The sequence below is a fragment of the Sparus aurata genome, chromosome 16, assembly GCF_900880675.1.
Source record: "Sparus aurata chromosome 16, fSpaAur1.1, whole genome shotgun sequence".
NCBI lineage: Eukaryota > Metazoa > Chordata > Actinopteri > Spariformes > Sparidae > Sparus > Sparus aurata.
The window spans coordinates 4,965,632-4,992,147 of NC_044202.1; the positions used below are offsets into that span (position 1 = coordinate 4,965,632).

The following is a 26,516-nucleotide window of genomic DNA, read 5'->3' on the forward strand; positions in this document are numbered from 1 at the left end:
CATTTTCTCTGTGATCTCTCTGTGTTACCAGAGTGTGTGATTGGTTGTGTTATTGTGTTGTGTGTTGTTATTTTCAACCTCCTCTTTGACAGTTCCATTTACAACTTTTTATCAGACATATTCTTGATTAGAAATGGGCATGTGAGTGACGGAGGTGTGAAAATGATAAGCAAATGTTGCTTTATCACAGTGGCTTGTATATCTGCAGTCCTAAACCTTCCAGGTTACGCTTTTGAAGGCAGAAAAGGACATCCGCAATTGGTGGTACGGAGAGGTATTTCACCTCACGTTGTCGGCTGTAGTCTCTGTGGTGTGTTCGAGTGCAGCATTTTGGGCGAAACACAGGCGGCGTGAGGCTGACACAACATTCAACTTACCATCAGTTATTTGATGTTTGGTGTTTCTGGGCCCAAAGAAGTCAACTGGGATCGACCAGCAACCATCAGATCTGAATCTTGCAATCATTTGCCTTAGGTGGTGCCGAAAAATTGCTTAGGTGTTGCACCAAAGCCTTAAAATGGTAGGGAAAATCCTAAGATGGCTGTTTTAGGTCAGCTGTGGTAAGAACTACAACAGCCACTTTATAAAGACATCTTCCCACTGCTGCCACATTAGTGGGCATGTATTGTGTTCTCAGCAGCAGTCTACCATAAAGAGGGTCCAGGGCTGATGGAGTTGGGGCACTCAGACCACAATATCAAACCCCTCGAAGCAGGCCAATGCTTTCAGCCAGCAGCCTCCCTCTCCACAGCATGTTTACAGCTCTATTAATTTAATTGAAACTCCACTCCATTTGGCATGCCATCACCTCTGGCAAGAATTTTTGAGAAACAATCACAAAACTGCTGTTTTGGGGCAAATGCACAGGTCATATATCTTAAGGATGCCTCCTCTTTTCCCCCGTGTTGCCTTTCGATGGAAACCAGGCCAGACCCTGCCTATTGATTCAGTCTGTGAATCATCGCTGGGGCATGCCTGAGGGGAGGACGATACAGTGACAGTGATTTGCCACTCCCTGGTGCCAGGGTACTGCCCTGCTCGTTTAAAAGTGGCCTCAGCTGTTGCCCAAAGTGATGTGTGGCTCCCCATGTTGAATGGACGACTGGCCAGTTGACTTGCTGTTGGGCCGGGCCCCTTAATACCTCGCCTGACCGCTCCTACCCACACACACACACACACACACACACACACACACACACACACACGACCACACAAAAACCCAGATACACAGATACTGATGTACACACACACAGTGGGGAGGCTGGGGAGTAAAGCAACTCAATATCCCCTGTGCAGCAGCAGTCTGGGCCCTATTTTCTTTCCCTGTCTCAACCCTAACCCCAGTCAGTCATGTGTATTCAGGAAACGGAGGTCATGGTGTCTTGCTGGGGGCAGGGAACAGATTGAAGGAGTCTGAAATGATTCAGGGAGCGAGTGAGCCATGCAAACAGTAGCCAGCACTCCCTATTCGCACCATTTCCTTCCCCTGTACCACCCATTTGTATCCTCGCTCCCTCTCTGGCTCTTGCGCTGTCCATTAAATCTTGAACTTCCTAAAATAAATGCTTTTCAGGAATAAAAATAAATACTGACTCATTTTTCCTACCGACTTGTTTCAGTATTTTTATTAGTTCAGCTTGCTGTCAGGCTAGTAATTCTCTCCACTCTCGTGGCACTGCAGCAAAGAGCAGGTTAAATTTCAGTTCAAGACATAGTCTCTTGAACGCGTTGCACTTTTCATGGATCTGCATCAGTCTTTTCATCATGGGTATCAGGTTGTGTCTCTGGGTCCCTGAGCAGACACATGCTGTACCTAGCAGACACGGTGATTCCGGTTTTTGTGGGGACACTGATGGTTCAAAGTGTACAGATCATTGAAGCAGAGAGCGGTGTGCTAAGCTGGAGCAGCTGGCGATGAGTTAAACTTGTTTACCGACAGTCTCCCTTTACACCAGCGTGAACACACTGTTAGTACTGCTGTTATTTCATGTTCAGCCTTTTGAAGTCACTTATAGCAACTGGCTGTGATGAAGGCAGGAGTGATAGTAATTTGGAGTCACAGTTAAGTATCTGATTCGGCGACAAAAGAAGAACTGTACCTCAAAGTTGCACAATACTTGCAGGCCACGATGTTATGCATAATCTTAAAACTAATTTAATTTGGAAACTTCACCTAATAAGAAAATGTAATTTATCATAACACATAGCCTATAACAATTACAATATCTAGTGACTTGATTGATACCGTTGCTCTTACTTGTTGTGTGTTGGCAGTTCATTACACATTTTAATGCAGAAACCGTGACCTGACTCACCAATTTATGTCTTACATGAAACTAGAGGTCGACCGATAATGGATTTCTAAAGGCGGTTAGGAGAAAACAGATTGGAGCAGAAAAACGGCAATAGCTGAGTAATTGTCTGATGATAAAATTATTTTAATTTAGTAACATCACAGTGAAGATTATCAAGCTATTTGTTGATTTAAATAGGAAAAAGAATATTAATTGGTTGATTTCTACGAATAACCAACTTGAATTGTGCCATTAGAAGCTGTAAGGAAAAGAGCAGATACTTGTCTGTTGATGTTGATGTCATGGCAACATTTATGCTTATCTCTCAAGGAGTCACCGTTGCTGATTTTCAAACGAATTGCCACTTCTTGGTTGTCGCTGTTAAAAATCGGCCGTAGCTGACAGTAGTTCCTCATAGATGGATTTTCAAGATTACATAATCACATGATGTTGCGAAACCAGCTGCCTTGCAAGGTAACAGAAGCAGATCATTTTCATGAAACGACAAAATCGGGCTCATTACACCGCCAGAAAGATTATCTGCCAGTTTTTGCATTTTTAGTTGTTGTTATTATTGTTTTATTCTCTAAAGCACTAGAATAATCTCTAACACTGTTTAGTGCACCATGCATGCACGTAACATTTGAGGCATCTGGGCCTAATGTGGTTCTCTTGAGAAAGACAAACCTCTTTATAAACCACCTCTATTTTTGGTTAGTCCAAAAGTTGTGCTCTCTGGGGAAAGCCCGTCTTTTTGAACAAAATAAATGTCAGCTCAGATAGAAAAATGCTCTCTGGTAGAGGGAAAAAGTCTGCACATTTTCAGCCGTGGTCCCAGTTGTTTAGTATAGACAGCATGCCACTGCTAAATGTATATAATGACATTGAACAGTCTCAATTTAGGTCAGACTACCCTCGTGTGGTAAACTGGGCTACAGTAATTAATTCATCATGCATGTGACCCAGAATATCACATTAAAGGGTTAGCATTAATGATTAGCGTTAATGAAGGGAATCAGACGGACGCCCCATCTCGCATTGTTCTCTTGCACTTTAACGTTGAATGTCAATAACACACAGTCAATAAATCAGCTACAGCCTCCAGCAATAACGTAACGTGTGTTGTAAGTGTTTCAACTCCAGCTGTTGACAATTTTATTGCATTTCTTGTTAAGGTATTGGTAATAAAAACACAGAGTTTCATGCCGTCACCATAAACTCTCCAACCAGGGGGCCTATGACCTTGATCCTGGTCCCACAGTTTGATCCTGGGCATCGGGACTTCTCCCAGGCTTGGCTTGGCCTGGCTTGGCTTGGCTTGGCTTCCTCTTGATGCACTGTATACTTTCCTCCAGATTTTCTCCTTGTTTTTTTTTCTCTACCCTTCTTTTTACATAAGCATGGCAAGCTACAAACTGGGGCCCGGAAAATTGGATTACCACGGTTACAGCATTTTTCAAATTCCCCCTTCATATGGCCGTTTGGGAGCAGACCAGAGGCGCTATCACCTCAAGTCGGCCGGCGCCCCGATAACAGGGTTCAGCAGATATGGCGGCCAGGCGTGCTTTGCATTACGGATGGCTGGCAGGCCTTATTGATCCAGTCTATCCTGTCTCATTGTTGCTCTCCAAAACTATAAACTCGGCCTGCACACAGATAACACGGATTTCCCGGAACGAAGCGGTATAAAATAGGATGAAGAGCAACGGCTGGCACAGTGACGGGGCAAGTCATGAAAGGAGACGGTGGGGATTTTTTTGTCTTGAATTGCTGCCCATTCTTCCTCTGTCTCTTTCTCTCACGCTCACTCACTGTCCTAGCCTCTCTCTCCCCCCCTCCCTATCTCGTCTTTGAAACCCAACCGCTGTACTCATCCCTAGGATCCTTCTGCAAGGATTAATCAGTTTTCCATTCCTGGAGAGATTATTCAAATACTGTTACATCTACAGCCAGCAGCAGAACTCCCTCCCTCCTTCCCAAGCAGCAGCAGAGCAGCAGCAAAGCACTGACGAAGGGGAAAAGTCCCATTCTTATTCTTCTATCCCTTTAAGTTTTGTTTGTCCTGTATGTCTCTCTCTCTCTATCCTCTTCTGTATATTTCTGTCTTAACGCTTCACCAACATTGTTCGCTGTCAATGTCCGTAATTATCCACCGAGTACATTGAGGATGTTGCATGTCAGAGTCTTTCAGGAGTGCTTTGCTTTTTGTAATTCACTCTTGCTTGTTTCTGTGTATATGAACACAGGGAGTATAAATGGTCCTTGTGTAATTGTCCTCATTAGAGCAGCTAGGAGAACAGCCAGAGATCCTCACGGCACCAGACTATAGGAGCTGTGACAGCTCCAGCAGAGATCAGATCCTGCTTTCCTACACCAAAGCCTTCACCTCCCTGCCCGCCTTATCCCTCCTCCCTCTCCTGCCTCTCTGTCCTCCACTCACCCCCTTTTGTAGATGACAAAAGGTAAAGTAAAGACTGCCCAAGTGGTGTTTTATTTCTGATGCACTGATGTGACTGCCCCCTGACACGTTGTAGTCAAATATGCTTCACCGCTGTCCGTCAGTGAAATTGTGTTTGCAGCCTGTGATGTCTACACCACAGCTTGTCGACCGACTGAGCATGTTCAATCGGTCTGATCAGCCGGTCAGCTAACCCTTAGATTCCATAGGGCACGTCTTCGTTGGGATCTGGCTATAACGTGGCGGCCCGAGCTGATCGCGGCTATTCTAGACAATACTGCAATAAAGCATGCCACAACATGTTTAAGAGGTGTCCCTGAAGTAGCTCTACCAACAGCAAACTGTAGAAAGTCACTCCAATTAAATTTACCTGTATTTGTCTGCTTCACTTGAAAGGATAACACCAGTGTAATTCTTTGAACTATTGCCATTAATGCCTACATAGATCAGAGACTCTGAAGTCTGTATTACTGCAGGTTTTACTTTAGCACCTTGAGGTCGAACGGTTGCACTGATTTGATTTGTTTTTTAATCCAGTTAAAACTACTTTTGAGGACGCACTGTTGCTGTGGGGAGCATTATACTTATTTTTAATGAGTCTGGAATAAAAACAAACCTGAAGCGACCTGTGCAAATTATTTTTTAACACTGCCTCTTGTCTGCCCTGTTCTCTAACTCTTCCAATCCTCCCCTCTGTCCCTCCTGCCACTAATCTTGACTTTTACCTTCCTTAACCCTCCTTTTCCGCTCTCCCTGTCAGCAGTCGCTACTCCATCTTTGTCTCTCACCTTTCCTTCGTTTTCTTCCTGGCACATGGCCAATTTAAGGGCTGAAAACACCTCACATGACCCCCAACCATCCCACCATCCGCCCCAGCACTCCCTCTGCACCAGACGGACACATCCAGACTTTCCCCCTCACTGCTCATTCTGTCCCTCTGGCCCACTCTGCTTGGCCTCCATCCCGGTCACTGCTCACCTTCCTGCCAGCACACACACACACACACACACTCACACAATGGAGTTACCTAATGCTGGTAGTACTGCTGCTAATGCAGATTTCATACATAAATGCCATGTTTGACCCTAGATAATGAACATGTGTTCAACCTGTGTTTCACCGACCAGTGTGCTGTTACAAGTTAATCCTGGGCTGATACTCTTGTTGACACAGGTTGACACTTTACTGATGCATGCACACATATAAATACCTGCACACACTGTTGGAGGGGTTGAATTGGTAAGGTATTCTATATTTATCATGAAAGCTCTTACACGAAAGCCAAACCAGGATATCAACAGACAAGGTTTAAATTGAGGTCCAGATTAGGGTTAAGGAGTCAGGCTTGGATTATATACGTAGTGCAAATCCATGGCAAATGTAGATCTATGCCAGGTCATTGATGCAGTCTGAACAGGGATTAAATAAAAAATGCAAAGAAGTTCAGTACCATGCCCCAAAAAATTATAATCTTCTAATTTTATTATACTCCTATCACGTTCCTGTGAATGCTTACTTGTTGTACACTCATGCATCAAGTGCAGGCATTTACAGTATATACACTCATCTTTGAAGCATACGCTTACTTTCCCACGCACATGAGTATATGTGGTTTCGCTTAGATTCCTGCGCTCTCCTTTTTTATCACTCCAAGATACTGCAGTACGCTAGAGAGAAGGTGTGTGGGTTGTAAGCTGGCAGTAGCAGAAGTGTTAAGTGATTTAGAAGGTGAGTTTGTTAAGGTGCTGTGGGAAGAGGCATAAAAACTAAAGGGCATCAGTGGACGAGCATAAAACTGTGCCACTGAGCAGATGGCTTCTTTATCCAGGAATTCATGCCAGAAATCTCTTTTGGAAAAATGTTAAAAGAATAGTGGAACAAGCTGTGAAATATGGACATAGTATCAACTTTACTTTACTCATGCCTATTTACACATCCATGAGAGAGGGCATAGGATTTGCATTAATTTTGAGTTGTGTTTGTGGCTGTCTAATGAACGTTTGTTGACTATTAACATGTTTTTATCTCTGTTTTGGTCTCCACCAGGGAAATATTTGACTATTTAGCTGTGAAACACTCTGCTGAATTCCCCAGCCAGTTGCTTAGTTTGTTTGGCTACTTCTAAGTGGTGTGTATGTAGCATACAGTTGTTTTATCCAAGCTTTAGTTGCTGCTGGAAACAAGGCTGATTAGTGCAGAATGTGGGGCAGAAACCCAAAACAACTGGCTTAAAGAGGCTAAAACAGAACAATCGGATAGTGCTGTGTTGTTGTTTCTGGACTATTGCTATGTTGATCATTGAAACTGACGCCATATATATTGAAGATATCCTTTCAAACAGGTGTATGTTAACCCAAACAATATTTTCCTTAACCTTACCAAGTGTGTGTGTTCCCTAAACAAAACCAAACAGTGACAGGAAACTGCAAAGAAATAGAAAATAAGTGAGCTTCATGTCAAAGTAATAAGTGAACTATAATATATTTCAAAAGGGATACCAACTGAGAGAGAGTCCTGTTTGCAGCCCACTCAGGCAGCTTGACTCCTCTTCCTTAGTTGAAATAATGACCCTGGAGTTTCATTAATTATGATGTTCTTGGAACAATACAAACATGTAGATATCAGATACACCTGCTAAAACCCTCTCTCGGGCTCTAGAGGACTACAATCAATAATTATCTTTGGGTTTGCCACTATGAGCCAAGCCATTTACCTGACATTTGATCCATTGTTCATATAGAGATAACGATTTGTGTGGCTTTACATAATCTAGCAAGCAAAAACACCACATGTTTAATGATGGTAGCTTTTCCAGATGTGCTCCAAATGTGAGGATTTGCTGCGATTCTCTTTTATATCATAAACTGAATATCTGAATATGAACAAGCCAATCTGGAGGTGTTTACTTTCTCCGAAATTTGTCACAGTTTTCAAGTTAATACGAATACAAACTGGAGAAATAGGCAACGGATCTAGTAGATAAATAACCAGTCTTTGCAGCTCCCAAACTAACCTCCATCTGGCAGGTATTTGCAGAAAATGTGTGGTTGTTAAGTTGGCTTGAATTGCCAGTACCAGCTGTTTCAAATTCTGCCTGGCTGTAATAAATAGGAATGTCTTGTTTTTATAAAAGTACATCATTCTCCAGTGTCACAAACAAACTTGTGTTCTTAAAGATGTGTTAAAAAAAACACTGCCTGTGTTCACATATTTAGAAGATGTGTATAAAATAAAAACACTGGCACTTAGCGGTGTTTGGTTGCGTTCGGTGACAATATGACGAGTGAATTTAAAGTGAAGACTTTCTCTCAAAGTGCTCGCGCCGTAAATTCGAGACAAATGCTTTAATTTGTGACACCGAAGGAAGACGAGGCGCTCAAGAGCAGACAAATCTGTTTTCCTGCTGCTCCTCCTCCGTCGCTCTGCAGGCTGGAAGCATGCAGCCTGTCACTGGCACTGCAGTGAGCCCAAACATGATATGACCTAAATAAACCAGAGCGAGCGGGAGTGAGGGATGAAGCAATATTTTTTTTTCCCCCTCTCACTCAGTCGTCTTGTTTTCAAACACTTAACTCGACTGCAGGCTACAACTTGTGCACGGTCAAAATGCAAACACACACATTTTTATACACACTAGAGTCAAGCTGAGTGCTTTTATACGGTTACACCTGCAGAGGTATTTGGCTCTTAGAACAAAACAGGTGCTTTTACGCTGTTAAGCACCTGTATTACACCCTGTTAGTCGTCCTTTCACCCCCCTTTTGCTCAGAAAGCTCACCTTGTGAATTCACTCTCTTCCAACAGTTTGGCTCAGGGGTCATGATTGTTTTTCTGTGAGTTATGCCGCAGTCTACAGATAATGGAAAAGAGAGGTGTTAGCTGTAGCACGCAAAAGCCAGAGTTTCCAGTGCAGAACATTTTCGTAAAAGAGGGAGGAAAAAAATCTACCAACTTCAGACAAAATCTTGACTTGAATATGTCTAGTGGCTCAAAGCGTCTATAAATAGAAGGCGTGCTTACTTGGCTCATAAAAAGTTTCATCAAACAAACACACAACTTCTTGTTTTTACATGTCACATAACATGAAAGTGTCCCCACCTTTTTTCGGTTGAGGTTTCACCGCAGGACAACCCCTGGAGTACTGCAGACGCTTCAAAGGTGCTTTCATGTATCTTTGCTGCCAGGGTAGGACGAGCTGGTATTGGCTATCAACAAATCAATCACCCGGGATTGTAGCCAGTCATTTTCCCTGTACAGCACTATTCCTGTTCATTACATTATAATAAAGCGTTTATTATATAAACTTGTGATATGTAACTGGAATAATGGCATAATACTGTGACACTGTGATCTTTTCTGAGATGGTTATTATACCTCGAAAATCTCATAACATCGCAACGCTTGTGTATTTCAGCTGATGTGTTGATAGAAGAACTTTTTGATTTCTAATATGAGTATCTGCATCAACCCTGAGAATCAAATATCAGCCAGGCTCTAGTTTCCTGAGACCATGGTCCCCTCCAGGCCCCCGCCCTTTAGTGACAGTAGGTGTGTGTGTGTGTGTGTGTGGAAGTTTGAGATGTGTGTGTGTGTGTGTGTGTGTGTGTGGAAGTTTGAGATGTGTGTGTGTGTGTGTGTGTGTGTGTTTTGGTGGCATGGTCAGACCTGAAAGCTTCATTGTGTGAGAGCTGGAGCCTGAAACAGACAGATAAGAGATCCTCACCTCGAGCCAATACTGGCTCACAGGACAGGTTTCACTATGCAAACAGACAGCGCAGTCCTGTCAGTGTGTGTGTGTGTGTGTTGTTAAGTAGGTGCATATGTGTGTGGTCACTGTGAGCATGTATGTATGTGTATGCGTGAACGCTGCTATGTTGCTGCTTATTCATGTGAGTGTGTGTGCGGACAGTCAGTTCTCCGGGATTAAAGACCTTTTTTAATCCCGTCCGATCCTCATCAGCTCAGAAGTTAATGGGTAGGACTTGTTAGTCAAGGAGTCTGCTCTGCTCACGTGTTAAACGTTAGAATTGCACGGCCGAACGACTTCTGGTCCTCAGTTATGAGCTGCTGAGGGAGACGTTAGCCAGGCTTTCCATGATGGATGCACCTCTCAGCTCTAGTTTGGATCAGCAACTTTTAATTGGGTCTCTGCGTTTTTTGTGCCTCCTAATCTCCTCCCAGAGCCAAGAAGTCATATGTGCACTGTTTAAAGAAGTGCTTTTAGTCTAATTAATTGTGCTTTTTAAGGGTTTTCAGGGAATTTCAGTGTTCGACTCTGACTCAAAAGTCTGACTCTGCGTCATAGCCTAAAGCCCAAACATGAAGGGAACAAATGATGGCTTATTATATCTTGGGTTTTATTTTCATAGCTGCAGCCATCAGTTCTATTGGTCATGATATTTGTGTTGGAACACAGCCAGACTGCTAAACGGGTGTTCAGGTTTGGTAGATAAGCTACCACTTTATTGGAGGTTAAACCAAAAGTAAGCAAACGCTTATTATTGTTGATAATTCCTCATCGCACAGGACAGACTGGCAAGTATCATTGGTATTCCTCACAGAGGCCTGATTTATTTGGTCAAGCTATTGATTGCAGACATCATTAACTATCTGAGGAAGTAATCTGTATGGTCATGTAACTGTAATTAGGGCTGCAAATAATGATTATTTTCATTGTTGATCACTTTCTCAATGTATTGATTAGTTGAAAAATGTCAATCAGTGGTTTGGAATCCCAAGACGGCGTTCTCAAATGTCTTGTTTCGTCAACAACCTAAAGATATTCCATTTACTGTCAAAAAGGAGGAAATATTCACATGTCAGAAGCTGGATTGAAGAATTTAGACTTGTTTTCATAAGAAATAAGGCACCCAGATTAAGTGATTATTAAAAATAGTTTCTGATAAATGAGTCGTCAACTATTAAATTATTAATATTGCAGCTCTAACTGTGATCTTGCAGTGCTGTTTCCTCAAGTGAAAAGTTCCCTCAGTAAGAACAGCAGACTGCACTCAGTGTCCTCTGTTGTCTTCTATTTGGGCCGCCTTGACTCCTAACACTTCCGAGACTTGAGGTCTTTTGTTCCCGCTTGTGAGTCAGAACGACACTGGTTTGCTGCGTTTGTTCACTGAAGTCAGTATTTAAAGCTTTTCTATTTACAGACAGGAGACGGGACACATGAAAGTGGTACTTTGGCTCTGTGGTTCAGCTTCTAATCTGGTATCAAACACAGGAAGTTGACTAATTTCTATGTTGACATTCACTCTTGACTGCACGTGAATTGGTTCATTTCCCAGATACATAAACTTTTATTATTACTTGTTATGTTCTGCTGTCACCCTTTTTAACCGCTGCCTGTTTGTGTAAATTATCTAGCTTTTATGTAGCTGCAGCTGAAAGCTCAGTCTTCACCCTTGGATTGATAAAATGTCTCTCTCCACTCACAGGGAGCTCAGCGATGAATAAGCTACGGCAGAGCTTCCGCCGGAAGAAAGACGTCTACGTCCCGGAGTCCAGCCGGCCGCACCAGTGGCAGACGGACGAGGAGGCGGTCCGCAGCGGCAAATGTAGCTTTGCAGTCAAGGTGACTATCCTTTACACGTGGACACACCTGAAAACAAAACCTCACAGACACACAATCTTGCAGAATGCAGCGCTGACCTGACTGCTGCACATTCGTACCTCTGAGAAACCCGCACTCTGCCTGGCTCCCCAAGGACGCCGCTTGTGATTAATTATAAGCGTTCAGAATCTGTGAGCACAGCTTTTATCTAGGTTGCAAGATTATGTGCTGGAGCCTTCGAAACCTGTGGGAAGCGTGTGCACAATTGATTTCGGGCCTCCAAGAGTATTGAAAACTACTTTAATCATCATTAAAATATGCACAATTGAAGAGTATGTTTCATTATAGCTGACAAGTAACAATTCAATGGGGGGCAGCGAAGACACGCGACCCTGTGGGCGATGCTGTTTATGTGTACATTCAGAACATGTGTTCAGTGTTTCATAAATGGCCCAACTGGACCTGCGGTGCTGCAGGTGATGGAGTGGGGAGTTTGCTGTATTATGGCAACAAAACCTTCCACTTTTGCAAACAGAAGTGCAACGGTACACTTCCTCTCATCGCACGGGTCTATGGTCTCTCTTCACTCGGAAAAAAGAGGAATTGAAAACCACAGAGTCAAGAAATGGAAAGTTTTCCCTCTGAATATATGAACTTTGGGCAGTGAATGTGGATTGATCACACCTCATTTACAGGTGATAGTTTCATGCTTGTTGTGTGTTTTTTTTCTTCTGAACAAGAAACTGAAATGTGGAGGGGCGTTAAGACTACTGTGAGATTTCTGATCTTAAAGGAAAAGTTCACCCAAAAATGAAAATTCAGTCATTATCTACTCACCAGGTGAAGTTTTGCAGTCCATAGAACATTTCAGCGCTGTTCCTTTACGTTGGACTTTGAGACTTGATGTTGAACAGGTGTGCATGTGTGTCGCTGCATGGCTTCAAGGCATTTGTGAGCACATTGTCAGCCAGTGTGTGAAATGTACAAGCTACAAGAACTCCTCTAATCTGTCCTCCAAATGTCCCACACACACACACCCACACACACCTTTTCTCCCCCACCTGCTCCCCATAAATTGTACTTTCTTCATGTAGAGCATTGTCTTTGATCTTTGCCTTGAAAATGTTTTTAAGGTGAAGAGTTTTCATACAAGTACTCTTAGATTTGTTAAATTTTTTCAGTATAAAAGTAACACAGTAACACCAGTTCATAAAAGTCTAAAAGGTTTTGAAAGTGCTTATACCTCCGTCAGGACTGTATGTTTTTTGCCCGTGTTTGTTTGATGTTCGTTAGTTAGTTCGTCATTAGGATTGCACAAAAACTTGGATTGAGGATGTTATTCACCATCCACGACCCATCCTCCATCCAAATAAACATTCAGATCTTCAGTTTGTTTGATATCAGATTAGGCTTTATTGTGATAAAAGGGACTCACTTCGAAAGTCTGAAAACATTTGGTTTAGGTACCTTGAAAGTGCTGGAAAAGTACTTGAATTTTACCACACAAACCCTGCAGTGGGCACATTTTGCCAAGTTCTGGTAACTGACCGTTGTTGCTCTGCTTCGAAAATCTCCAGGCAAACTGTTAAAGCAGTGAAAGCAGTCTGTGAATTACACATCAGCTACTTCGGGCAAAATAACAATTATCTTATCTCTCATTGTCATGCGTTCCTTCTTGTACTTCTGCAGCTACACACTCTTCTCCACCAGCTTTTTTTTTTCTCTCTCTCCCTGCACTGGCTTTCATCGTGCCGGTGCAACCTACCATGCTACTCCCGTGTGTCCCTCCTCCCCCTCCTGCTCCCTGTCTCGCGCTCTAGGTGCCTCAGAGGAGCTGTGGGTTGGAATAGATGTGTTCAATTATCAGTGACAGCCGCACTGAAGAGAAACCAAAAGAGGGTAGGAGATGTAGAGAAGGAGAAGGAGACGAAGAAGGAGGGGAAGAAGTGTTTCAAATTGGTGTGGAGGGGAAAAGAAGGATCTGGACAGGTGGAGATTTCAAGATGGGGCGAAATGAGCCTTTAATGTCGTGGCTTGGGACTGACAATCATAGCAGAAGCCCAGCTCTTCAGTGACTACCTCTGACTGTGCTCAGCCTGTTATCCTTGTGTCATATTAAGCAGCAGTTGCGTTTGTGCACATGTTTATGCTTATGTATGTTGTTTTTGAGCAGAAATATGCAGACCGACAGTTATTCGCGATTCAAGGTGATCGTCAAAGGCATGAAAAATGAAGACTTGCTTTCTGTATGGAAATACCTGAAGCCTGGAGATTAGATTGACTTGCTTGTGTGTGCGTTTAACCAGTGAAACAGATGAGGAGTGTTTGTCTATCCTTTGTTTAAACCGCGTAGACTTATTTGTATGGAAATGAATGCGTCCATTTTTGTGCCAGCTTGTTTTCTGCAGTTATTCACACGTTGGGAAGAAGGACTTTACCAAAGCTGCGTACAGCGGGGACTTTTTTTTTTTATTGAATTTGACAGGATTTTTCACTGAAACTGATTTATGGCCAGTACCCTGAATTAATTCCTGGAATCCATTTGGAGTTCATCCAGAGATTACACCAACAAAGCCAGTTTCAGTTAATTATGATGATGTGATACTTGTGTCCATGCCACCTTCAGAGCTCCTGAACCAGATGGGCTGCTTGGCATTTTAACTCGAAAACCGGTTAGCTATATATATATAGAGCTGTATTGCTAAACTGGCTGCTACATATCCACTGAACAGACCTGTGACCAGTATCAGTCTCCTTATCATACGCTCAGGGCAAGAAAACGAATAGCTGTATTTCACAAAAATGTTAAGTAATTCTTGAAGATAAAACTTAAATATTCAAACAGTACAGATCTGCTCTTCTTTACCGTCTGGTTGTCATCTTTACCTCCTTATCATTGGCTGCCTCAAATATTTACACAATGTGAATTTAAGCAGATGCTTCCTTCGTGTTAACTCTGCCGGTCTCCTACAGCTGGAAAATCAACTCTAGGGCCAGGGAAATATCAATGCAGTAATTCATTCGATGCCTTTCCTTATCAAACACAAGCAGTGCAGTGGCAGCAACAGCACAATGATATGAATATCACGACATGTAAACTGCATCTAATCCCAAACCCACTGCGGGATTAGTGGCAAGGGGAACTAATCCTGGAGTGGGCCCGTAAACAAACCTGGATTTCAGAATCAAATTAGCCTACACGTGTAAAAACACACCGTTCAGGAGATATTAGTATCTCCAAAAAGGGACTATTCACCCTGTAAGTGCACGTTTCCCTCTTACCTGTGAGTGCTATTTAACCGTCTAGACTGTCTTGGCGTGAACTGTCGAGATATTGGCCGCCTTCTCACGAATGTAACGTAACCAGAAGGCATGGGTGGATAGCTAACAAAGCTAACTAAGCTAGCGTCACGGCTCAGTCGAGGAGGATGTTATTAATGTTAACATCCCACGCCGTCACGAGCACGAGCCTCTTCATGAGACGGCTCTCGCACCGAAACAAATAGGCACTGCTTTTGGGGGTGAACTGTGCCTTTTAAGTCGCTTTGGTTGAGCGCACTAATGTTTGTGTATACAGCTAACAGGATGGAGTGAGATGCTACAACAAAGCATTTGTTGTGAGTGACACGTCAGGCCTCCCCAGCCTTTACTCATCTCACCTCAGCCACGTCTCCAGGCTGATCCCCCCCCCCACTAATGATGCCGCTGCTTTCATTCTCCTCACTACGCATTGCTGCCTGCTTGCATCAGTATTGTCCTCGGCACACAAGCGGCTTTGTGCGCATCCCTGTCTGTTTACGTGCGTGCGATGGCACATGTGTATTCCAAAAAACGCCGACAGTGTGACTCACATCTGTGGCGTCACATTCTCAAAATAGCAGTGCCACAGGACGGGGGGGCGGAGAGTCTGGCGTGGGTCAGCGTCACTCGGTGTGTGTATCTATAAGGAAAGGGTAAGGACTTCCTCTCCGGCCCCTCGCGCACAATGGCTGCGGTGGAGGTCAGGGTTGTGACTGCGGAGCGACCCACAGCAGGGTGTGATGCTTGCTTCAGGTTCCAGGAGGCGGGAGGGAGGGAGGGAGGGAGGGGAAGGAGCTTCGAGGCTTTTCCGTTCATTCAGCTGCAGTTAAACCCGCTCACGTAGGATTTCAAAGTAACTCCTGACGTGGGCTGCTGCATGGCTGGAGCTCAGGGTTTCCCTCAGGAAATTGGTAATTGGAGAGAACTTACGTGGCGATCGATAATTCACTGCAATTTCCTGAGTTTGACAGATCCTGATCAATCTCGCCTCTCGATTAATTAGTCACTAGATGCCAGTCAAAAGTAGGGCTGCACAATTAATTGAAATGGTGTTTAAATTGCTGCATGACAAGGTGCACTATCCACTTATTTCATTGAGGTAACTGTGCAACAAAACAGCATTATAACGAAGTACTGCAGTGCTGCGGAGATATTCTGTCCTACAAACCTTGTTTTTTTTGGTACAGATCCCAACAGATGTCGCATCATCTATTGATCATTCCCACTAATCATGAATCACATCCCAATTTTAATATCTGTCGGAATAATTGCAGTTTGATCTTTTTCTTTTCTTTTTTTTTTTAACTATAGCATGCAGCCCTAGTCTAAGCAATTAGCTCAGTCTGCACTATATTGATTGCTGCTGGCGTTGGAGGCAGTCAGAACAAAAAACACTGTCCACTTGCAAGCAGGAGAAATGTAATAACATTTCGGTGTACAGACGATCAATCAAGTTATTTTACAAGACAAAAGGAGAGACCATCTTAAATAGGTCGGTTTACCCACATAGATGTGGGCTGTACAATATGAAAATTATATATATGATAATAAATAATAACTACATTGGGGATGATACTTCATGAAGGCAATATAATTGATTCTGGTACAACTTTACCAGCCTCCAGACTGCATGCAGAAGAGAAAAAGACTTTAAATGTCAAAGCTGCACCAACAATCGTTGTATAAATGACAACTTTTTGTTCGTGTTGGTGGGGCAGTTTTTATATTATGTGCAACGGCCTGCCCTCGCCATAATACACTGCAGGTCAGGAGGCAATGGACCATATTGTTCGGACCCAGAAACAGAGAAGTTAGTCGCTTGTTGACTGTGCTTTGTGTGCGAGGGAAGAGCAGCTTTGTTTCCTCTCATCCCGTGTTTTTGTCCCCTCCTCATGGAATCGCAGTGTTTATCATTTCCTCATTGGGCAGAATTATGCATCCACTTGGGAGTAATTGAACTGCGATTGACCTCGAAATGGTAATTAATTGGGTGTATAAATCACAGACGCCAGCCTACTGGGGGATAAGAGCCGGTCTGCACTCATTTAAATACCCGATCCAATCCCAGAGTTTATTATTGTAACCTTATTTAAACTTCAGCAGAGATAGCCCACAGGAAACCTTTTTGTCACAGCGTCGCTCACACTCTCTTTTCCCATCTCTCCCCTGCAGTACCTGGGACACGTGGAGGTGGAGGAGTCCCGAGGCATGCACATCTGCGAGGATGCAGTGAAGCGGCTGAAAACGGTAGGTCTCACTAGGAAACCCCTCCGTGCTTCCAGGAACGAGGCAGCTCAATACCACACTCCCCCCCCCCCACTCCCTTTTTTTTTTTTTTTTTTTTTTTTATCTCTTTCTTATCTTTTCCTCCATTAGTTTCCCTCACTGATCTACTGACTCCTTCTAACACTTCCTTAATTTAGTGGCAGCTCTCCTTCATCTGTCACCAAGCAGTATTGTTCTTTTTCATCCTTATTTATTCCTGGTTAGTTTACTCTGTATGTCAAGGCCGATTGTTGCCATTTGTCAAGCGAGGGTCTCCACCCATCTTGACCCTCAGACAACCTCCAGTGGGTGTCGGAGTCTGTTCTGAGTGTCTCTTCCTCTCTCTCGTAAAACTGGCTCAGCCACAGGAGATAGGCCGGCATGTACTTCCTGCTGCAGTGGATTCCGGCGGAGTTGCGTAAAAAGAACAAATTCCAGTTTGGGGAGCAGGGGAGGGGAAGGGGGAAACCGTGGAGCAATTGCTTTTCCATGCTGTCAGTTGTTTGCCAAGGGCCCCACCCGAGTTATAAACTCCTGATTCTCTGTAGTCGGAGCCAAACCTGAGTTGGCAGGTCTGATTCTGGAGTCCCAGGACAAAGCTACATTTAAATTCAGCGCCAATAAAGGTAACAAAACTCCTGCTGCAAGTGTCTGCTTTCAGTTTCAGTTTAACTGACTCAGACTAATCGAGAATTCCCACCCTGTTTCTCTTATCGGCGCCCGTTCTTCCTTCTAGATAAAATGTTGACGACAGCCTTTTGAGTCATTTCACATGTGCGACTCAATGAGCTGTTGAAGTCTACTCAAGCCGCTGAGAGCCGTTTGTTAGTTTGATTATCCTGTTGAACGCACTCGAGAATAATTCAATATTTTATGAGTGCGATTTAACCGAGAGTAAGACACTTACATTTGTATACCGGTTAGTTTAATAAAACAGAGGCTATATAACCAAATGAGCGAACACAAACACGCTTCACACTTCAACACTAGTTTTGACACACCCCGGTATAAAACACGCACATAAACACATTTATATTGGAGACAGAAGTGCTAACGCATACATCACACGTGTGAAAACGGGTGACACACATCACACGCACGCACCACACATCACTACGTTTTCATACAGCTCTTATATTTACTCACACGTCTTCAAACCCATAGCAGCGTGTGCGCACATTTAAACACAATTTCACAGCCTCACACAGGGTCACAAACGCACATTTGCAGCACACATACGCACAAATGCAACACTGTCAGATAGAGCTTACAGGCAAATCATTTGCACACACAGGAAGAAGTGCACCCAGAGGCTCAGCAGATAGCCACACTGTATACACACATACACTTATAGGGAATACACAAAGCTTGAACGCACATAAACACATAGTAGCACACACACTGGTGCTTGATAAGGTCACATGGTGCACACGCAGCCTGGAGGCTGTGAGGTCTTATTGAGTTACAGTCATTTTAGCAAGGCGGACAAAATGGAGCCAACTCAAAAGGAGAGGCGGCTGCTTGTGCCTCATGTCCTCCTGCAGGCCGCCACTCTCTGACCCTTCCTCAACCCAATGACATTTCCTCTTGTGGCTCCTCTGCTTCTCCACTCCCTCGCCTCCTCGCCAACCAGAGGCCCTTATTCGTAAGCCAGCACAGGCACGGCTTTATTGTAGTGAAATTATAAGTAGGGCGGGAAATAAACATTTGCCACATTCACAAAGCGAGTAAGGCATTTCAAGGTCTTCTTCTGCCTTCTGTCCTTCTCAATGTAACATTTGCTGTTGATCTTTGCGATGTAGCTGCCGCTGTTACATTCCTGCTGAGAGGACTTCATCCAGTTGAGCTCCGGCCTGGACACGGCAGTTTACCTGTGTGCCTCAGAGGCTCACATTACAGCAAATACCACAAAACAATCACTGGTGGTCTAGGTGCTTGTTCATTCTGATGAAAGAAGCTCACTAGGCTTTCAGTTGAAATGCCATCACACAGGAAAAATAGCATTTCGAGGTTTTGCAAACACTTTACAAATACTTCACAATATAAACTGGCAATACACACAACAAATCATCGTGAGGTATTGGCAGTAGAATAATGACCTCATTTTTAGACTATGGCATCTAGACATGTAAACGTCAACAGAACACTGGTTTTATGCCTTGACGACTTCCTTTTACATCGTCAAATTCTTCTGTAAAGGTGGAAAATGTAGGAAATTTAGTTTAAAACATTTGAAAATGAGCAACAGAATGTGAAGTTTGACATTTTGTCTTTGTGCTCCAAAGCTCCGGTGCTAGTGGTATAAAGACCATGAATATAAATTTCATAAAGGTGCACAGTTCTTACAAATGGCACCTTAATAAAGACAAGAGTTATGACTTTGTGCAGGAAAGGGTAGGATCCACATAAAATATATCACCCTCCAATGATTCAGCAGTAAACAACAAAAGACAGAAACTCAGAATTTTCTATCTAAATCTAAATCATGAGCCTTAATCAGCATTCAGATTGGTTCCTACAAACATCATTTTCACCAGGCCAATGAAGAATGACGAGCGATCCAGTCAGGCTGGCAGCTCGGGCACCATTTGTATTTGATTTTATATCTCAACTTTTAGACAAGATTAATTAATATGTTCTTTCCGGTATTGTCGGGAGTTGCTTTTTGAGAAAAATGGAAAGCAATCTGGTTGCATTTGCGAGAGTACTTGGGAACACAACATTTCATATCATAGGACTTTTCGTAATTGTTATCATTCAGCGCCAGTGCTCAGTGCAGTGGAGGAGCTCACAGAAACGAGTCACTCTGCCCTTCGTTTCTGATTATTTTTTTTGTGACGAGAGTCAGGTTGTTAAGTGCGTGGCCTGCCAAGCTGGGATCGTGTGTTACCCTGTCTGCAATGACGCAACAAAAGAAGAAATATGAAGTGATTCGACTGACAAAATGAGGTTTGACTTGAGGGGTTCTCAACTCATGATCTGAATCATAAATGTTCACTTGTGATGCCATTTGAGGTCTCTGTGAAAAGTTTTATAATCTTTGTTATGACCGGGGCAGCAAGGCGGATTCTGTTGCCTGGAACAGAGCAAGATGGTGGTATACAGTGTTACCGCCCCTGCTGCCACTTATATGTGTTAAATCTAAATTGTCCAGACCAAAGAAGAGCCACCCTTTAAGCAGATATACAATTAGCGTGGCCCTGATAGATCCCAGTTCATCCTCACTGACTCTCTAATAAGCTATCTGTTGCCATGCAACGACTACAGTCCCTACCAACAGAGACGATGTGAATTAATATTGCTCAGCAGCAAACTCTACTTCCAGGAACTAATAACTAAATTTGCTCAGGAACCGGGCCCCACACCTGTAGGCACTTAATATCTGGTGAGAGCTGTTTTCCTGAAAATGAGCTAAGAGCAGACCGGCAGCACAAACAGCCCCAACACAAGCTGAGAGATGAAGAACAGGGAGCACGAATAAGAAGGAACAACATGAAAGAGTGTGTGTCCGCGAGTGTGTGTGTAGGTTTCCATCCTGTGCTGGAGGGTGTGTGTTGGTGGTCTAGCTGTCAATGTGTGTGTCTGACAGCTACAGCTCAGAGCCAACTCTATTGTATTCCCAGCAGCCTTTGGGACGGTAATGAGAGTTTTCTCACAGCTCCGCCACCCGTGACTCAGAGGGGAGGATGGAGGCGGGTGGAGGAGGAGGAGGAGGAGGCTGCACTGCGGCACCATCAACCTCCACGCTGCCCTTTTGCGTTGTCATCATGACGTCACTTCCTGCTGCTGCTGGCTGTTGGCCCGAGGCTGGAGGTGTATTCTGTGTTTTGGCAGTGGGAGTGTTTTGATGCAACTCAGGAGCTCATAGTGACCTGGAGCGTTTCCTGTGTGTAGACAGGGTGGAGCTCAACCAGCAGGAGATGCTGAAAGAATTTCAATTGTATTTTGTACATGAACACCCAGTAGCCTCAGGGCACACCATTGACAATTCATCGGAGTCCATCAGACAGTGCGTATAAGCTGGTGGTTTCAATTAAACCTTTCATTGTGTCATGGTATAAAGAACTGCCTTGGATCCAAGTGTAACTCTGCCGTCGCCCATCGGTATGTGGACGTCCCTTTTGAAGCCTTGAGTCATAGCTGTCGCCATCTTGGTCCTTTTGGAGCTAGAAGTGATCATATTTGGTAGTCAAACTTATATATCGATTCTGTATCGGCCTTTCACAGATATTCGGCCCCCTGCTGGCTGAAAGAATTGAGGCCTAAGGTTTTACTTTTTAAGACCAGGGAGCTCGATCCATATTTAATACCCTTCCACCCTCCTTGGAGATGATTTCCGAGTATGTATATTTACCCAGAGCTACGTGACCTCAACTCAACTCAACAAAAAAGCTGTCACAAAGAAAAATTATTATTCTCACTGGAAAACATGATTTAAAGGCAACCTTCCTCCTTCCTCTGGCTGCGCAGGGTGGTGGTTTTAAATCTTTGACAACCTATCAGGTGAAGAAGCATCTCTTCTGTCTCCTCTGATAAAGCTCGCTCTCTCTCTCTCTCTCAATAGATATCGCTGTTTCATGTCGGTAGCAAAATGTTGTAAGGTGCGAGTTGTTGCTCAAAGTAGGCGAGCGGCAGATGTTACACAAGATGTGCGATTCGTTGTTGCACATCCTGCCTGGTGGTTAGTGTTGTTTTGATGCAAACCGCTTGCTGGCAGTACCACTGAAAGGTTTGCAGCGTTGGCTATTTAAAAAAGAGGTAAAGTTTGCACATTATTATTTGTGAGGCTTGTTGGCTGAAAAGTAGTCTTCCTGCTTCAGTTGTTTCATTTTTTTTTTTTTGCCATGTTGGCTTCACCTTGATCTTTCCAAACTCAGCTGTCCTTTCTGCCCAGAAAGCTTTTCTCCCCTTCTGTAGCTTCATCCCAGTTCACACATTGAATGCCTGAATGTTGTGTTACCTTTTTGTTTTTCGTGTTATACATTTTTTTTTTTGTTTGTCTTTTTAAGCAGGTTTTTATTGTGGTGTTGCAGAGAAAATATCTCCGATTCCCCTCCCCCCAACACTTGCCCTCCCATTGAAGCTAACTCAACCCTGTGGCGATTTGTTTCCTCTAACCGTAGCTCACTAACACTTGTTGTGAAAACCCTACCATCGTCTGCATGTCTGTTTTGCCATCTCACAAACGCACGTACACGCACTAACAAGCGCTTGGCTCATTCCAAATGAATCTCCGGTGCTGGTTAACACGTTAAATCATGCATTAACATGGTGCTCGGAGTGCCGTCTCCACGACGGCCGTGTAACAGGAGCAGAGTGGCACTCCTTTTCACAGCTTATGGGGAGGAGAGGAACTCTCTGGGGAAGAACGGAGGATTAAGACTAGGTCGGGGTCTGGTTCTGGCTTCTTTATGTGGTCGCGGCGGCCTAAACTTGACCCCCCCGACTCTGGCCCGAGCGGTGAATAGTCACAGGTTTGACTCAGAGGTCAAACCGCCGTTTGTGGGAATCTGTTTCTGTCTGCTGAACAACCATGGAGTGACCACGTCTCGGTCTAGGAATCGGCAGAGAAAAGAACGAAAAATGGGATTTGGGATTTGGGATTATCTCCTCCAGATACTCGCGTAGACACACACACCTGAGGGTCCGCCATCTTTATCTCCTCCGTCCAGGCAGCTTGGTGCGCTGTCTTAGCTGCGGGACTGTCGTAGCCGTGTCGGGGTTTGTTGTTGTTTGTTTATTTAAATCACAGAAGAACCTCGGGGTGTCACTTCCTGCTGTCGCGAGGGCTCTGCTGGGAACAATAATATGGTTTCATTGGCTTCCTGTGTGATAGTACTAATCATCATAAGGACAATAACAACCACAACACCACCCATCAAAACCTCCACGAGTATGGAATCATGTGGAGCTACCTGATCCATCGCTTCACTCACTCACTCATAACCCAGCTTCACCTCCACCTATGAAAAAGAAAAAGAAAAAAACCCAAATCAAATCCCTTCCTCTGGGCTCCAGACAATTTTTAGACTTCTTAGGTAACATTTTCATGCCTTGTTCCTCCCCCCGTCTCCTCCACCCCCTCTCACCCACCCTCCCTTCTTACCACATCCACTTCCAGGACAGGAAATTCTTCAAAGGATTCTTTGCAAAAGTAAGTTATTGCTTTGTGTGTCTGAGTGTATCTCCTTTTATTATGAGCATTATTATTATTTTTCCTTCTCTCACGTAACACCTCACCTCCTTTGATCACCTCTGAAGGCTGGAAGGAACACACACTCATACACAAAGGGGGTGGGGGGGGGCGAAGTCTGTTTGGAGAGAGACAAACACAATGATGCATGTGTCTTTGAGCAGGTGGGGAGGTTTAGGCTCGGGCGGGGCACTTTTTTTGTGTTTCCGTGTGTGTGTGTGTGTGTGTGTGTGTGTGTGTTTTGTATTAACAGGCGTGCCTTCTCTCCCTTCAGCGTTTCTTCAAATGAACCAAGAATTGAACAATGAACAGTTTGTGTGAATGAACTTTCTTGTGAACACACAAATATTTTATTGTTGTTATTCTAACAAATGGGGCCTCCACCGTTGACTGCATCAGTGCACCGTTTCTCCAAACCAAACCTCTTGTTTCTTTTATTCAATTTGGGGTCCTACTGAATGACACAGCACTCAGAAAAAAACTTCTTCTCTTTCGTGTCTTACCTGGTGTTTTCTCTTTGTTTACAGGTGTGCTTTGTGTGTGTGTGTGTGTGTGTGTGTGTGTGTCAACTGTCTTTTTTTTATGACTAGGTGCCAAGAAAATGGTACAAAGGGAAAGGAATTTATTGGGGCGTCAAGGGACAACAAAAAGTCTCCTTGTTTCTTACCCCTACCTGTTCCTGTTGTGTTTTGTTCACAGGCTGGGAAGAAGCCAGTGCGAGCCGTGTTGTGGGTGTCGGCAGACGGTCTTCGCGTCGTAGACGACAAGACGAAGGTAATGCGTTCCTTCAGTCGTTCATCACAGGCTCAGATACACTTTGATCAGAAAGAAAGCGCGGCCAGAGGAAGTAGACGTGGCTTTAGTGAAGGCGGAAGTTGCTGAGCTCCAGTAGTTAATGATAGTGAGCCTGCCTTACTTCTGGTCTAGTGACCTGCAAAGGGCCCTCCTTGAAAATATGTACTCAGTGCACCTGCAGGATCAGATATAAGTTAACATAAAGGTTACATTGACCCCTGCTGGAAGAAATGAGAACTACATCAAACTTTTTTGTTAAGGGCACTCAGTGTGGTGTACGGTGTTTGATGACTTCTGTGAAGCATTTTACATTTTATGACAGATGGAGGTTATGAAAAAAAAACAACAAGAAGAGAAAGAGAGAGACTTTTTTTTTTACCCTTTTACACACCTGTAGTGATGAGCTTTGTTGTCAAGGAACTGAGACAAATAGAAAGTTTCTTACCAACATAATTTCATCGATAGAGTGAGAGAGAAATAATGCTTTTTGCAGGACCTGATTCTGGACCAGACAATAGAGAAGGTGTCGTTCTGCGCTCCGGATCGTAACTTTGAGAGGGCGTTCTCTTACATCTGCAGAGACGGCACCACGCGACGCTGGATCTGCCATTGTTTTATGGCCATTAAAGACTCAGTAAGCACCCATTCTTATCCTACACTACCGTTTAATCATAATTGATGTTCAGTGCATGTTTGAAGACTGCTCACACTTCCGATTAAATATTTATGAAATGTAATGTGTTTCATTCCTTCTTTATAGTGGGTTTTTGCCCTGTTTATAACTGGTTTTATACCGTGTTTGGTCGAGCTGACCTTATTTTTTTGCGTTGTCTTTTTCAGGGAGAGCGCCTCAGTCACGCTGTGGGTTGTGCGTTTGCTGCCTGTCTGGAGCGAAAACAGAAACGGGAGAAGGAGTGTGGGGTCACGGCAACCTTTGACGCCAACAGAACCACTTTCACTCGTGAAGGCTCATTTCGTGTTACTACGGCAACAGAGGCGGCAGAACGGGAGGAAGTCATGAGGCAGCTACAGGATGCTAAAAATGGTCTGTAAATGTGGTCAGTTTAACATCAACACAAGTCAGGAATGGTGTTTTTTTTTTTTACTTCATTTCATTGCTGGAATTTTGCCCTTCTCTTACAGCAGAGACAGAAGTTAATGTTGCTGGAAACTCGACCATCGGTTTGACAAACTCTGCAGTACACCAGACAGGAGGCTCACCATCCCCCTCGTCTTCTCCGCCTCCCTCCCTGGCCGCCCTGGGACCCCAGGCGATACCACGCAGACACGCACCGGCCGATGTTATCGCCAGACAGGGCTCCTTCAGAGGCTTCCCGGTCCTCAGTCAGAAGACTTCTCCCTTCAAACGACAGCTGTCACTGCGAATGAATGAGCTACCCTCCACCATGCAGCGCAAGTCTGACTTCCCCATGAAGAACACAGGTGAGACCCAACTGTCAGGCTGTGCGTGAGCAGCAGGAGGAGGACAGCCCGAGTAAAGAAGCTGCTCCCTAGTCTGTAATTTGCTTCTATTATTAACTCTTCTCTCGTGTTTCCCCTCCAGTCCCGGAGGTAGAAGGAGAAAGCGACAGCATCAGCTCGCTGTGCACGCAGATCACATCGGCGTTCAGTGGACCCCCAGAGGACCCCTTCTCCTCGGCACCAATGCCCAAACCAGCTTCATCCCCACAGTCTCCTGTAGCGCCAGGTAACACCAACAACACCTCTTCTTAAATCCTTAATATCTAACATGTGTAGCTCAGTCCATTGGACTAATTAGACATTTTTGCTGCTCCGTTATTAACCGTTTCAATGAATGAGTTCCAGTTGGCAAGAAATGGCTAATCTTGTAGCATTGATTAAAAAACAGACTCATAATGTAGAGCAACATTTTTTAGCTTCTTGTGGTTATAAAAAGACATTCATTTATAATGGCTGTAATGAATGGGGGGGTTTTTTGGCACTTGCCAGGCCAAACTTCCTCTCTCCCGAGGGGAGAAGGGAAGTACACACTAATAGATTGGTTGTTTGCTGCCGGAGACCGCCAAATGTTCTCTGTGGCCAACATTTGTGGCCAACAGTCTCATTCATTGCCCACATTCTGGCTGAATTTCTTTGTCATTCAGCTCTGTAGGAAGGGACTAGACTTCCAGGGATGATTGTGTTGCTTGCAGTTAGAGAATGTGTGCCTGCTCACATTTGCAACGTGTACTTTACTTATGTCATTAACACTTGCACGTTAATATTGCGCATGTCTAACAAAAGATCGCCCCACGTCACCCGACACACAAGCTTGCTCGTACTAGCTTCTGTCTCTTATCTGCTGTAGTGAACGGCACAGCTCCCGCCTTCTCTGTTCCTGCTGCTGCTACTGCTAACCCCACAGTTCTGCCCCCCGCTCTGCCTGCTCGAGACACTAACCCCTGGGCTAAGACCCCAGCAGGGGCCCCGGCCTCCGCACAACCAGGTAAGCAGCACTTCAGACAGAGAGGCTAAATTGAAAAAGTTTGCTATCACAGGATGCACTCCTATCCTCGCATCATGTTGACGAAGATGGGACCAGAATAAATGGATGTCAAGTTGTTTACATTTTAGGAAATATGTTTGATGGTTGGTTGAAAGTCCAGCACATAACCCTGGCATCACGGC

The 26,516-nt window shown here is 44.2% G+C and overlaps 1 protein-coding gene across 6 annotated transcripts in view; it reads left to right on the forward strand.

Moving 5' to 3' along the window:
* The window catches only part of numb (NUMB endocytic adaptor protein), a 42,753-nt gene that overhangs the window by 13,304 nt on the left and 2,933 nt on the right, over positions 1-26,516 (forward strand). The window contains exons 2-10 of one of the 6 annotated variants that reach the window (XM_030391323.1): positions 11,199-11,335; positions 16,787-16,861; positions 23,001-23,033; positions 23,772-23,846; positions 24,361-24,501; positions 24,708-24,912; positions 25,011-25,310; positions 25,432-25,575; positions 26,197-26,334. In XM_030391323.1, the coding sequence (XP_030247183.1) occupies positions 11,210-11,335; positions 16,787-16,861; positions 23,001-23,033; positions 23,772-23,846; positions 24,361-24,501; positions 24,708-24,912; positions 25,011-25,310; positions 25,432-25,575; positions 26,197-26,334 (1,237 nt within the window). In that variant the 5' untranslated portion in view covers positions 11,199-11,209. The remainder of the gene's footprint in view (positions 1-11,198; positions 11,336-16,786; positions 16,862-23,000; positions 23,034-23,771; positions 23,847-24,360; positions 24,502-24,707; positions 24,913-25,010; positions 25,311-25,431; positions 25,576-26,196; positions 26,335-26,516) is intronic. The other 5 variants (XM_030391324.1, XM_030391328.1, XM_030391326.1 and 2 more) reach the window with 5 other exon arrangements.